General features: G+C 42.6%; 1 protein-coding gene across 1 annotated transcript in view; it reads left to right on the top strand.

Moving 5' to 3' along the window:
- The window catches only part of Baiap2l1 (BAR/IMD domain containing adaptor protein 2 like 1), a 101,047-nt gene that overhangs the window by 65,721 nt on the left and 20,167 nt on the right, over nt 1-15,159 (top strand). The window contains exons 4-6 of the mRNA XM_028890290.2: nt 12,277-12,338; nt 12,440-12,511; nt 14,604-14,741. Of these exons, the coding sequence (XP_028746123.1) occupies nt 12,277-12,338; nt 12,440-12,511; nt 14,604-14,741 (272 nt within the window). The remainder of the gene's footprint in view (nt 1-12,276; nt 12,339-12,439; nt 12,512-14,603; nt 14,742-15,159) is intronic.

Genomic DNA, 15,159 nt, shown 5'->3' with positions numbered 1-15,159 from the left:
TCTTCTATGGTTGATTGAGATTAAAGCGTGTGTCTCCAATGTTGACTGTATCCTTGAACACACAGAGATCTACTAGCTCTGCTACAAGTGCGGATAAAGGTGTGCACCACAACGCCCAGCTTTGCTATGGCTCTATAGCTCTGACCCTGGGCAACTTTATTAACATGCAATTAAAATCACATTTCAGTACAAATAAAATACCACCATAGGTGCCTGGTAGAGCAACATAATGTTTCTTGACTCATGGTTGAATTGAGGATACCTAGTAGTTAGGATCACAAGCTCAGGGTCCCACATAGGTCTCACTCTAAGGAAAGTCTTCCAACCTCTCAAAACCTCAGTAAAATCCTCAGGGCTAGAGAGATGGCTAAGCAGGTAAGAGTACTTGTTGCTCTTCCAAAGGACCCAAGTTCAGTTCTAAGCACCCATATTGGCCATTTTTAACTCCTGCTTCAGAGGATCTGATGCCTTCTTCTAGCCTTCCCAGGAACCTTCACACATGTTGCACGCGCACACACACACACACACACACACACACACACACACACTAAAATAAAAACAAAAATGTGTACAATTCCAGATGTGGCATTATTTAAGCCTTGAATGAAAATGCCTACAGTTAATTGACTTCATCATCAGAAATGAGCCATTGTCATCCTCATTCATGACTGGTGGCGTACCTGTTTTCATTGTTGGCAGCATCTCAGTGGATGTATTTCAGTAAATAAGGAAAATGAATCATTAATGTTCAACATCTCATTTGAAGTTATCTATAAACACTATCTTTTTTTGTTTTTACATTAATATAAGATATTGTTCATTGTTTTATAAAAAAGTTATTTTTTCTATGTGATATATTTTCATTGATTATTCTTTTGGCAGCAGATGCTCAGTGGAAAAGCATTTCATGCAAGCTAGTGCTGATCCAGAACAATAAAGGTATGGAGAAATGACTCCAATATCTTACTTCATATAATGCATGCATGAACAAAGTAACACAAAATAATAAAAAATTTAAACTATTCTCTTAGCTAAAGTAAAAGTAGTACATTAAAATTAAGCTGGAGGTATTTGGCTGGCAAGATGACTCTGTGTATCTGTCATACAAACAGGAGGACTTGAGTTTGGATCCCCAGAACCCATATAGGCTGGACAAGGTAGTGCTAGGTAGAGGCAGGAACAAGAGAATCCCTGGGTGTTCCAGAGCAGCTAATCTGACGTTGCAGCTGCAAAGAAAGAACACAGACTCTGTTTCAGACAAGGCAAAAAAGGTGAGGCCGGACACCTGAGGCTGACTCTGGTCTCTGCATATGCATGCTTACACTCATATGAACACATACACATAGACACATCATACACACAGCATTTTAAGTGAGAAATTAACCTTAAGTAGTATCACAAATCTTGTGTGTAGCTTGCTGTACTTGTGCACAGCAGGTAGGCTAATTGGTGTAATTGTTAATCAAAGTCAAGTGGAAAATACTCAATTTGCTTTCAGGATCAGTTTATCGGGCTCTCTTAGTCAGGATTTCTGTTGCTGTAATGAACACCATGACCAAAGAGCAAGTTGGGGAAGAAAGACTTTATTAGGCTCACACTTCAGCATTGCTGTTCAATCACTGAAGGAAGTCAGGACAGGAACTCAAAACAGGGCAGGATCCTGGGAGCAGGAGCTGATGCAGAGACCATGGAGAGGAGCTGCTTACTGTCTTAACCTCCCATGGCTTGCTCAGCCTGCTTTCTTATAGAACCCAGGACCAACAGCCTAGGGATGGCATCACTCACCATGGGCTGGGCCTCCCCATATTGATCACTAATTGAGAAAATGCTTTACAGCTGGATCACATCAAGGCATTTCCTCAACTGAGGCTCCTTCCTCTAATGACGCTAACTTGTGTCAAGTTGACACAAAATCAGCCAGTACACAGGCCAGTGACAGAAATGTCACTTAAACCCTGTATCTCTCTTCTGGTTTTGAAAATTTGCTCCTGATTTTTAGACAGTACATGCTTGTCTGTTTAGGTATACCACTAGATCCCTGCTATTCCATTCTACAGACCTGGTGTTCTATGGCTCCTGTGTTCCATACCTCACTGAGACTTGATTTTTAAAATACCCAGAGGGCTGTTGTTAACTATTTGTCTTTTTTCTTTCAGCCTGTTTTCTGGTGCATCAGCCTTACAGAATGAATAGATCTTGAATTGTGTCCATATATCCTCTTTTCCTCCACTCAGGCTCCTCGTTTTAAGCATCTTTCTTTGTGTGATACATTTATTGTGTGAATATAGGTAACAATATTGGTAAACTATCATTCACTAAAGACTTCAGTTTACATTAGGGTTCCTGCTACATTCTGTTAATTTGGCAAGTGTACACTGTCATTCTGTCACTACCCACAAGCCCCCGGCAGCCACTGATCTTTTTACTTACTGTCTCTGAAGTTTTTGCCTTCCTAGAGTGTCATGTCATTGGGATCATAGAATATTTAAGTTTTGTGTCCATGTTCCTCAACTGTCCATGGTCCATCACTGAACAATAAACATTTACTTCATGCCCAGGTGTTTCCCCTTGTGATTAAGTGACTGATTCAGCCCTGACCCTTCACCACATCATAAGGAAGTATTGTGTCATGTATCACTAGCCCAGCAAAAGACCAAAAGTGAAAGTCTAAAATGCAGTTTCTGTTGAAACAAGTTACATGTTTCTTTCACACCACTAAAAAACAAACAACCAAAACAAAACAGAAGACGGACAGAGACCATTTTTGTCTAGTAATGGGAGCTTAGCAGTTTCTCCTCTCCATCTTGGTGGCGTTGTTGCCATCAATTTCAGTTATCCACAGACTAAAACCACTCAGTTTCTGTTAGTATTGCACAGTCACCTATCTTTGTAACCAAGGATAGTTGGGGGGATGTTGTTATTTCGAGAAAGGGTCTTATGTAGCCAAAGGCTGGCCTCAAGCTTGCCCTTTAACAAGGATGACTTTGAACTCCTGATCCTCCTGCCTCTACTTCCTGAGTGCTGGGATTATAGGCATGCACCACCATATCATTTCATGTGGTACTGGAGCCCAACCACAGGCTTTGTTTATGTCAAACAAGCACTCTATCTACATCTACCAACTGTGCTACATCCCCAGTCCCCAAGAATAGTTTTTACAAAAGTGGCTATCGCCGACAGGCTGAGGTAGGGGGTTATGAATTCAAGAACAGACTGGCCAAAGAATGAAACCCTATCTCAAAAAAATAGAAAAAAGGAAGGTAGAAGAAAAAATATTTTATTACCTTTATTCCTTGAATGTTCTCCTTTTATTAAGTGTTCTTTATGTAGCTCTGAATTTCTGACATATTCCTTTGAAAAACATCTTTTAACATTTTTGGTAGCTGAAGCCTACTGGTGACAGATTTTGTCTAGAAAAAAAAAAAAATCAGATGGGCACAGTGGCAATCTCCTAATCCCTGAACTCAGGAGGCAAAGGCAGGGATTTCTGTTAGTTTAAGGTTAGCCTGGTCTACATAACAAATTCCAAACCAGCCAGGGTAACATAGTGAGACCCTGTCTCAAAACACACATTCTCTCCCAATCCTACCCCCTCTGTGTGTGTGTATGTGTGTGTGTGTGTGTGTGTGTGTGTGTGTGTGTGTGCGTGTGTGTGTGCGCGTGCACGTTTTTCTTGTATATTTAGAGGATAATTTTACTAGATAAATGAATTTTCAGTGGTGAATCTTGGAATTCTTAGATATTTTACTATTTTTGGTATTTTGTAGTGTGTGAAGCCCTACCTGGCCTGTCATTCACTACATAGCCCAGCTAGCCTTGAGTTAATGGCAGTCCTTCTTCAAGCATTGAGTACTGGAGTGTAGGGTTAGGTTATGTGCCACCATGCCGTTTGCTTTCTCCATACTGTGTAGACCAAGCTGGCCTAGAATTTGCAATCCTTTTAGCTCTGCCCCTGAGTGCTGAGCTTCCACCATTGCCCCCCCCCCATGGCCCACTTTACACTCCCTTAAGTGTTTTTTTGAGGGAAAGTCTGGTGTAATTCTTACCCTGTGGCTCTCCAGCCTTGGCATTTCCCACCCTCTGGCGTCTTCCAAGAATGTGTCTTTATCTTTGGTGTTTTGCAGTTGGTGTGTGATACACCGGGGTGTCAGTATTTCAGTGTCTATTCTGTGTTCTCTGAGCTTTCTGGTCTGTGAGTTTTGATAGCTGTCTTTAGGTTTGAAGAGTCGTCTCCAACACTATTGCTCTGGATGGCTTTCCACTCCTTTCTCTCTCTGCTTTTCCCTTTATTGGTGTTTTACTCTTTTAATTACGCACAGTCCTTGCATATTTTGTTCCATTTTTTTCATTCTTTGTATGTCAGTTTTGGAAAGTTGTATCAACATATCTTTAAGCTCATTGGTTCTTTTCTCAGCTGTGTCCAGTCGCCTGGAAAGAGCATTAGAGACATTCTACATCTCTGTTTCTATCATTTTCTTGATTATTTATTCGAGTTTCAGTCTTTGAGTACATTGCTTATATGTTCTTACATGCCACTCACTTTTCCCAGTAGGATCCTTGGCATATTATCTTAGTTGTTTCAAGTTCTTAGTCTTTTTGTTTTGTTTTGTTTGGGGGTGTGTCAGACTCTTACTGTGTAGTGCGGGTTGGCCTAGAATTTACTGTGTTGCTCAGGCTGCCCTTAAATTGAGAGCCTTGAATACTGTGATTATTGGTGTGCATTATTACGCCTAGCTAAGTTAATAGTCTTGTAGTTTCAAAATCACCATATCCAAGTCTGGGTCTGATGTTTACCTTGTCTCTTCAGATTGTGTTTTTCCTTAGTGTGTCTAATTTTGTCAATGAAAATTGAATATAATATATCAGGTAATAGGAACAGTGGAAGATAGGCCTTTGGAGGAATGGCTTTTTGTTTGTTTGTTTGAATCTGGCTAGGAGTTGGGATAGATTTAATGTTGGGTGTAGCTGTAACTGTATCAGAGGTTTTATTTTTCCTCTCCTCCTGGTGTCATTCTTAGTAGAGCCTGTGCCTTGCAGCTCTCCAGGTATACCCAGGATCCTTTCCTGGGGCCCCGTTGATTGGTGTGATATAAACTCTTGGAAAAGGAAAGCTTCATTCCTTTAGTTGTTTTGTGAAAGTTTGAACAACCTGAATACCTGGAATCTGACCTTTGGAAGAGCTCCTTAGCCTTTCTTTCTCCTTAGTGAGAAAGCTTGAGGGGGCCCAAGATAACTAGTTGCTGTTCCCAGGTCAGATAAGATTTCATTGCAGCAGCTTGCCCTTGAGGGCAAGTCTCTCTGACAGAGCCCACAATAGGACTCTGGACTTATTTCATAATGACTGCCTAAGGGGAATTTTCCCCATCTTTTCAGAGAGCAAACACTGGTACTCATAGAGGTAAACTCTGGGAAGTGTGGGGGCTCTTTAAATATGAGAAGTAATGTTCTAGATGTACACTGGTATTGAGAAGCCTGGTGGACACTATCACATCTTTCTGCAAATGCTTTGACCCCAGCTGAGGCTCCCGCCCATTGAGCTCTGTGGGGACCGAGAGTCCCAATACCTGCTCTTCTCCAGCCCCCACCTTCTTCCTAACAATTTTGTGCTCCAGTACTGAGAGGTCAACAGTAGCTCCTGACAGTCTAATGTGCAAAGCCAGTTCCTTTTGGACAGTTTATTCTAGACTTCCACATAAAAATCAAGTTGCTTTTGTTCTGTTTTATTTTTTGTCATTGCTGATTCGTTGAGTTTTTGTTTTGATGTTTGAGACAGAGTCTGTCTCTCTCTATAGTCCTAGTTGTCCTGGAACTCATGTCAACCATGCTGGCCTTGAACTCACAGAGATCCACCTCCCTCTGCCTTCCAAGTGCTGGGATTAAAGGCATGTACCACTAACACCCAGCTTTCAAAAATTAAAGGTTTTTTTTTGTACTGTGTCTAAAAGGGACACCTCCAAAAAGAAGAATAAAGTCTACATTTATGGGTTGGTTTTTTTTTTTTTTTCTGTTTTTTGAGACAGGATCTCATTCCATAGCCCAGATTTGCACCAAACTAAAAAATCCTCCTGTCTCAGCCTCTAGAATTCTGGGGCTGTAGATGTGGGCCACCGCTCCCCACTATGACTACAACCTTTTAAAAGGATTTTTTAAATTATTATCTTTAATTATGTGTGTGTTTAGGGTGTGTGCACATGTGTGTCTAGGTACCCACAGAGGTCAGAGGCATCAGATCCCCACAGAGCTGGAGTTACAGGAGGTTGTGGGCTACTAGTCATGGATAGTGGGAACTAAAAACATGTCCTCTGCAAGAGCAGTAAAGGCTGTTAACCCCTGAGCCATCTCTCCACCTGGGCTGCAACTTCTGTTTGACTCAAAGAAATACTCACTTTCGGGTCTTTGACGGTGCTGCCCGCTTTCTAAGAAGCAGGCTGTCAGAGATCTTACTTTAAGTACAACACTGATATCAATTCACCTGCCAACACACCCCTTCACTCCTGTTATCTCCTCGTCTCCGTCCTCCTCCTCCTCCAAAACTAAACAGATACACGACAGACTGGGGAGATGGCCCAGTGAGCCAAAGCCTCTATGCTGCTGACTGAGTTCAGTCCCCAAAACCTACATAGTAAAAGGAGAGAATGAACTCCAGCCAAGGTGTCTTCTGACCTCCACATGGATGTACACCACACACCAAATCAATTCATGTAATTTTAAAATCTAAAATCTTGGCCAGGCAGTAGTAGCGCACACCTTTAATCCCAGCACTCGGAAGGCAGAGCCAGGCAGATCTCTGTGAGTTCAAGGCCAGCCTGGGCTACAGAGTGAGTTCCAGGACAGACACCAAAGCTACACAGAGAAACCCTGTCTTGAAAAACTTAAAATAAAAAAAATTTTAAAAAAAATCTAGAATCTTAAAGTATGGTAGTGTAAGCCTGTTATAACTGCTAAATGGGAGCTGAGGGTACTCAATACCTTGAGATGCCAGGTCTTTGTTCTTGCTAGAATACTATCCAAGCCGATTTGCATCTGGTGAGTATCAAATGAGAGCACACTGGTCATTTTTCTCTCATTTTTGATATAAAGGTACTGTCTGATTTCTAGCTCACTATTGTATTTTTAAAAATATTTCTGTTCATAAGCAATCTTAGAGGGAAACTTCCAGACTATACAATATCTTGTTCCTCATCTTAAGTTTTACATCTGTTAATTATTTTGGCTCTAACCTACCTTTACTATGATGACAGCAAAATGGTGATTTCCCAAGGCCAGCAGCCTCTCCTCACTGGTACTGGACATTTTACTTTTGGCAGGAACATCCATTGTCCCTACATTATCTGTTGCTGTGGACTCACAGATCCCTGGATTTTTTTTAGTGATCTATAGTTTATTACCATCCTTCACTGTTTTGATGCTCAGAGTAGAATACTCCATGTTTATTTGGGGGAACACTGGAAGAATAATTATATGATGATTGCAAGACATTAATTAAAACTGTAGCACTTCAGTTGTTTAAGCCAAGAATGAGACCCATTTAAGCTGTATTTCATACACATGTTGCTATTTGTGGGAGTTTTGTTGTTATTGTTGTTGTTCATTTGGGTGGTTGGTTAGTTGGTTGGGTTTTTTCCCAAGACAGGGCTTCTCCGTGGTAGCCCTGGCTGTCCTGGAACTCGCTCTGTAGACCAGGCTGGCCTCAAACTCAGAGATCCACCTACAGCTGCCTCTGCCTCTGCCTTCTGAGTGCTGAGATTAAAGACGTGCACCACCATGCACTGCTACATGTTGCTATTTGTATAGCATGGTACTGATCAGAGGAGAGCCACTTGCCTGCCTCCAGGGACTGAGAGCCCTTCTTAGAGGCAGTAGAGCATCTCCAGTGTGCTCATGTGTTTGTGGGTAAGTGTGGGTGATGTGGATCTCCAGTATATATACCTGTCTACTCTGCATAACATCTGTGTGCTTTGCTTTTCCCTTCATTGTACTGTTAAATTTTTTATCACATTTTATTTATTTTGTGTGTGGCAGTCAGAAGAGAACTTAAGAGTTGCTTTTTTTCTTCTACCAACTGGGTCCCAGGGATTGAACTCAGTTGTCTGGCTTGGCAGCAAGTACCTTTACCTTCTAAGACCTCTTTTTAGCCCTCATTGTATTTTCTCCTCTCACATTTACAGTCTGTAAAAATGTCAGAAAATCTATCCATTTCCCAGTGACATTTTTGGTCATTTTCACTTCAGTCAGTCTTCACAGTGTGACTTTAGGCCAGTAGTAGGTTGGCTTCCACACCACCGTTTTATTGTCTGATTCCACTTGTAGTAACACGTAGGAAGTGGCGTGTGACTCAGCCATTACTCTGTACTCTCTGGAAATAACAAACGTGTTGTAATTATCTGTGACCAGATATAAATGGAAAGAGTTGGGCTTGGTTTTCTTTTTTTTAAATGTCTGCCTGAATTCAGCATGTGTTCTTTGATGTCTCTGTCCTTGGCAGGCTCCATCTGGCTCCTCCACATTCTTACTGTGAATTGGTAAAGACTTATCTCACTGAAACATATTAATAGACCAGCTGGGTGTGGTGATGCATGTCTGTAAGCCCAGCACTTGGAAGGTAGAGGTAGAAGATTGTAAATTTGAGGATAGCCTGCGCTATATAAATGTAACAAGACCCTGTGTCAAAGAACTAACTAACTTCCCAATGGGAGCTAGGGACGTAGCTTAGTAGAAGAGTACTTGTCCAAAGCCAGACTATGGTTCCATCTGCAGTACCAGCCTAGGGGGAAAAAAAAATCAGCAAAAGTATTTCAAACAAAAAGTATCTCATAACAATAACATTCTTTAAGTTTTGTTATTTAATATTTAAAGGCCACATTGCCTACTGGCCACATGCATAGCCTTACATAGCATTGTTCAAAATACTGGATACATTTCTTCATAGTTCCTAAAACCTAGAGTTAGTGCTGCTATTTTTTTTCACAGTGGCTATGAGCATTGTCTCAGTTGAGTTTATGAATGTGAAGTGTGTGCATGTTTTACCTGAATTCCTTTGAGCCAGCGCTGTGGTTCAGTGGTACAGCACTTGCCCAGCATGGGTGAATAGCCTGGTTCCATCTCCAGTGCTGCAAAAACTTTAATTTTAATAATAAATTCCTTATTATTGTCCCCTTAAGAATCTAGTTTATTCCGATTGAGTCACATGGCTGTAATGATATGAATTTCTTCCTGAGATATTGGCTCCACGCTTGAAGAGGGAAGGATCGGTGCAGCACGCAGCGCAAGCTTCCTGTCGGGGCATGCACTCCGTTCTGCTCTGTTTGAATCTGGGCTTGTGCTTTCTCAGCTCCTCCCTCAAATGTTCTCTGCGTCTTTTTCCTTCTCCAATATAATTCACGAAAAAGTGGGTTAGAGGATGAAGAGTAAAAAACATCCCAGAAACAGAGCGTTTTCAACCTGAAGTAATACTTGCTCAATTGGAGAGTAAACATCTGTGGCCTTACTCAGTTTAAGAATGAACATCTGTGGAGTGAACTCAAAGGCCGCTTCATGTTCTGTGTCAAGGTGTGCTTTGGCAGCTTGCACAATCACAGCTAAGGTGTGTTTCAGTCACTCCTTAAAACCCAGGACTCCGGGGCTACCACTGGGAGACAAGCTCTGGAGTTCCACAAACCACGAGGGACAAGAATAGCAAGGTCGGGTTCCCGTCCTACACTGTGAATGGCCCGTTTCATTGAACTTGTCTACAGTGACAGAAACCACACAGGAGCATGGACAGTGAGAACCACATAGGGCGCTGGGCCAGCGAGGCAGAGCCCGAGGTCAGAGCTGTGCTGAACACACAGCATGTTGCTCTGAGGTCCGTGTTTGAGTGGGACTGCGGAAACACAGTTCAAGAAGGGTCACGTAAGACAGAAATGTGACCACTTTGCTTCCAACAGAATTCTTCTGATGGTTTCAGCCAAAATATTTTTAGATTTTTTTTTCCTTAAGAAGATCAAACTTAAAAAGAAAAAAAAAAATCCAACTTGCCAAGAACTGAGTACTTAGTTTTCAAATAATTAAAATTGATCTTGTTTTTTTTTTTTTTTTAATCTCCAGCAAGGAATTGTTTATGGTTCAAAGTAGATATAAAAGTAACTCTGACTGTTTCAGTGTCTGAAATGACATAGTAATGTAGTTATATTCTTGGCCAGGTTGCAGGCTTTTCTCATTTGTTTTTTCATATTGACTTTTGGGAATTTTAGATGGCATCGTCAGGGTAGGAAGCTGATGAACATGGTGGGTGAAAAAACAAGACAGAACAAAAAAACCTGAATCCTGAGGATGATTCTGCCATAACTATCCTTTATCCAGCACATTTTCTGACTGGAACTTCTTAGATTCACAGAGCTTTGGGAATAATGTGTATCCCTGGATCCTGATGGCCTGTGACCTCTCCAGGTTATGTTTCTGTAAGCGGTTCTCTGTGCCCACCACACCCCAGGTTTAGACAACACTTGTCCATAGAGGCCTTCAGCTTGTAGTTCACAAGTATGTTTATCTGGAACACTGTGGGGAGAGCAGGGAGGCTGCCATCTTTGCTTCTAGAAAGACCCCTGGCACCATGTAAAGTGACCTGGAAGAGAACGTACTCCAGAGAGGTAAGAGCACACGCCAGCCAGGGATGGAGTGAAGGAGACTCTCCTAGAGGCCTAGCCATCTGGATCTGCGTGTGGACCAAGGAGAGTCCTCCCACTTGTGATGAGTGGACTTGTGTCTATGACTTCACAGTTTGTCCAGTGTGTCTTCTCCTCAGAGTTGGACAAGCATAGTTGTGGCCCAAGAAAGTGTGAGTAAGGCTCATTCATGTTCTTCCCTAGAGGTTGATGGCACCAGTACACAGTGACTCTTCATCATGGCACCAATTGCCATGGCACCAATGCCATCTTCAGTTGATGGCACCAGTACACAGTCAGTGACTCTTGCATGACACATAGGTGAGAGGTCTCCCACCGTGACCTGCTGACTGGGGTTAGGTGAATTAGGAAGCATGGTGCCGGTGAGCTCACTCTTACACATGGAACACCCAAGTCTGGGAGGAGACTGGATTTCTGAGATGGAAGACGAGGGAGGGGCTGGCCTGGCATATCTGAGAAGCAGCTGTCTGAAAGTGCTCCTGAAAGCATGGCTGAGTCACTTGTACACTAGTGACAGCTGAGGCCATGTGGGCTCGGTGCTCAGTTTCTCTTTTCCCTTATTCTACCAGGGTCTTACTGTGTCATCCATTCTCATCCACAGCTGTTCAGCTTGCCATAAAAATTCCTTTGGATCTAGCCACTGACCTATAGAGCAGTCCACCAGTACATTCTGTGATGGTTTCACATGGCAGTGGCAGTCATTCCAAACGAGTCCCTCTGTTTTCCTACTTATATTCATCAGACCCGTGTGGTGTCTGAGGCAGGTAGGTTGGCAGAGAGGTTCTTGTCCACATTTATCAGAGACAAGTGTCAGAGCTTTAGCACATGCCCCCAACTGTAAGAGAGCTGGCCTTGCAAACCAGGTGGTCACCCTGTTGGTTTCTGGAGAGAGGCTCCTTTGCCCTGGAACAGTCTCTGTTGCAGGGACTCTGTGTCCTCCCAGAAGATCCAAAATGGAACACTGTGGCTGGTACAGTTTCCCCTTGTGCTAATATTTTCCAGAACAAATACAGGAACTAAAATGAAAAAAAGAAAATGATTTTTCTCTGTGATTAGGAGATAATCAGATTACTCTGGGGATTAGATAAAAATAAACCCTCTGTTCCTATAATTAGTTACTGTGTTGACTGAGTTAATCTTTTGTAAGAGAATTCAAAGTTAAATCACAGAGCTGGAGAGACGCCTTCATGGGTAAGAGGGAATACCAGCGCTGTTCTTTTAGAGAACATGAGTTAGAATCTTAGCCCCAGCCATCGGGCGGCTCATGACCACCTGTAACTACAGATCTGACACCCTCTTCTGGCCTCCATGGGCACACACACATTGTACACATTTGCACAAACATATAAACAAAAACAAAACCTGTTTTAAAAACTTAAGTCATATATATATAGGATTTGGCTGAGGGAATAAGTCATGAATCCAAGAACAGAGTAGGTGTTCCCTCTGAGCCTTCCCTGGGGAGCCAGCGTACTCTTGACTTGTCTTGGGGTTTAATATTTGGAGCCCCTGAGAGCAACCTTGTACTGTTTGCTTCCACTGTTTTGTTTCTGTTTATGTCTTTGCAAAACCATGCAATGGCTTCCCCTCATGTGTCTGGTTTTGTTTACAGGCCATGTCCTCATAGAGATTTCCAGCATCCACAAGAAACTCAATGAGACTCTTGATGAAAATGTACGTGAGCAGTTGTTATATTTTTTAAATGTACTTTTAAAAATTTTGCCTAAAACTCAAATATGATGTGAATTTTTTTTTAATTTTCGTTTTTTCAACAGTTCAAAAAATTCCATAAGGAGATTATTCATGAGCTGGAGAAGAAGACAGAACTTGACGTAAAGTATATGAACGTGAGTGCAGTTTTCATCCACCTTGGCCAGCACCTGAGCTCTCGGCCTAGGAGAGCTTTTACACACACACACACACACACACACACACACACACACACACACACACACACACAGTTTTGTCTACTTCCGGAAGTAGGGTGGAGTTTGGGTGCCGACACAAACTGGAATACACAAAACTAACAAATTCCCTTTGGGTTAAGTGGGCTCATTTTTTGCCACTGCTTGGCATGTAACGGGTGCAGTGGCACACGCCTGTAATTCCCAACACTGAGATAGGAGCAGGATGTTGAAACCAGCCTGGGACATATTGTGAGTCCCTTTTTTTTTTTTTTTTTTTTTTTTTTTTTGTTTTTTGAGACAGGGTTTCTTTGTGTAGCTTTGGAGCCTGTCCTGGATCTTGCTCTGTAGACCAGGCTGTCCTCAAACTCACAGAGAGCCTCCTGGCTCTGCCTCCCAAGTGCTGGGATTAAAGGCGTGCCAGTCCCTATCTTAAAACAAAAACAGAAACACAAACAAAACAACACAGAAACAGGCTAAAGCAGTAGCGAGCTCTGGCTGCTCCCCCAAAGGACCCAGGTTCGATTCCCAGCACCCACCTGGCAGCTCACTACCATCTGTAACTCCAGTTCCAGGGGATCTGATGTTCTCTTCTGGCCTTACACACATGGTGCACAGATGTACATACAGGCAAAATATAAAATAAATTAAAAAAAAACAAAACAAAACACGGAAACAGCAACAACAAAAACACAGAAAAACTAATGCTAGAGATCACTACTTACAGAGGACAGTGATCTCAGAGAACATGCTAGTGTGACAGGACGTCTGTGTCTGTATTCCACAGCTGGTGCCTTCACTAAGCGGCACCTGGATGTGATTGTGCTTCGTGGCGGCTTGCCTATCACACAGCCGTCCGTCCATCCGGGTAGTTTGTAGGCCTCCCTTCACCAGCTCCTGCTCTCCAGGACTCAGGCTCATGCCATCTTCCCTTTCTGCTGTAGGATGCTTACTTACTTCCTTTTGACATCCAAAGCCTCCACCCCCCTTTCTAGTATGGTCTCCCCGAGTTACCCTTCCAAATTATCCTCTCCAGAGATCTTTATAAGGTCTGTAGCTATGCATGCACAGGCCATGGGGTTACACACACCTGATGAGGTGGACTTCATGCTGTGCCTTTTACATTCTCTTTTAAAAAAATAAAACACAAGATTTATTTGTGTGTGTGTGAGTGCGCATACACGCAGGTTGGAGTTGGAGTTAAAAGTTGTAGGTCAAACTGACATGGATGCTGGAAACCAAATTCTGGTCCTGCAAAAGCAGAAAAACATTCTTAAGCATTGAGCCAACTTTCCATCCACCCTCTTCCTCCCCCTCACTGTCCTTCACAGGGTCTCATGGAGCCCAGAGTAGACTCACACTGGTGTGATGATGATGACCTCAAACTCTTTATCCTCATGCCTCCACCTCCCAAGGGCAGAGTTATAGGCATGCACCAGCATGCCCAGCTCATTTTCTAATTTGTATCCCTACCAAAATCCCTATATCAATATTCTTACTATCATCTTACAGATTTGATGAGAAACATGGGTTTATAGAAATTAAGTATTGAACTCACACAGATAATGGGGAAAGAAGCTATTCTAGTTTCTTAAACACTATGCTGTACAGCACCCCGAACACTCATGAGCAATTGCACTTATTCATTGTATGTCTTGAATTGTAAATCATGTAATAGCCAGAAATATGTGTGTGTGTGTGTGTGTGTGTGTGTGTGTGTGTGTGTGCACCAAAGCACTGACTACACAACTTTGAAAAAAGAGAATTAAAAAGAAAAGATTTTTATCTTTAGGGAGCTGCTCATAAACAGAAACATTAGATCTAGCAATGCCTAAGAACTCAAGTTGAATGGAGGGGATCCTCTGGAGTGTGGGTGTGAGAATGGTGTGGACTGACATTCTTAAGCCCCAGCCAGAATGGAGCCATAGGAGTGTGAGGATGTCGAGGCCAGTCAGCCACACACAGTGGAAGTGGGAGCAAAGTGACTACACAACAGCCTGTCTGGTGCCACAGTAAAACAACATTTTACTTCCAGGCTACTCTAAAAAGATACCAAGCAGAACACAGGAATAAATTAGATTCTTTGGAGAAATCTCAGGCGGAGTTGAAGAAGATCAGAAGAAAAAGTCAAGGAGGAAGAAATGCACTCAAATATGAACACAAAGAAATTGAGGTGAGCTTTTCGTCAATAGTTTTCTTTGTCAGTTACTGTGTGTACAGTTTAGGGGAGGCTTACTTCAGTCATCGATACCACATCACTCCCTTCTGTGCTACTGCTGAGGTGAAACAGAAGCATTCCAAGCTGAGGGTGGTGACACGTGCCCGGAATCCCAGTCTCTCAAGGCTGAGTTGGAAGGGACTTAACTTCTAGGCTAGCCTGTGCTACATAGTGAGACCGTGTCAAAGAAAACAAAAACAAAGCATGTGTAAGCTGACTTAGTATTGCAGGGCTTTCCAGAGTTAAGGTTATACATAGCACATGGTAGGGACAGGCATCTCCCCTTAACTCAGGGGAAAGAAGGCGCCTAGAACTCAGAGTTCAAACCTGCCTCTCAAGTGCCAGTATTAAAGGTGTGCACCACCATGCTTGA

The sequence above is a fragment of the Peromyscus leucopus genome, chromosome 23, assembly GCF_004664715.2.
Source record: "Peromyscus leucopus breed LL Stock chromosome 23, UCI_PerLeu_2.1, whole genome shotgun sequence".
Classification (NCBI taxonomy): Eukaryota; Metazoa; Chordata; class Mammalia; order Rodentia; family Cricetidae; genus Peromyscus; species Peromyscus leucopus.
Note: the sequence above shows the minus strand (reverse complement) of the source record. Positions and strands in the feature narration are given on the sequence as shown.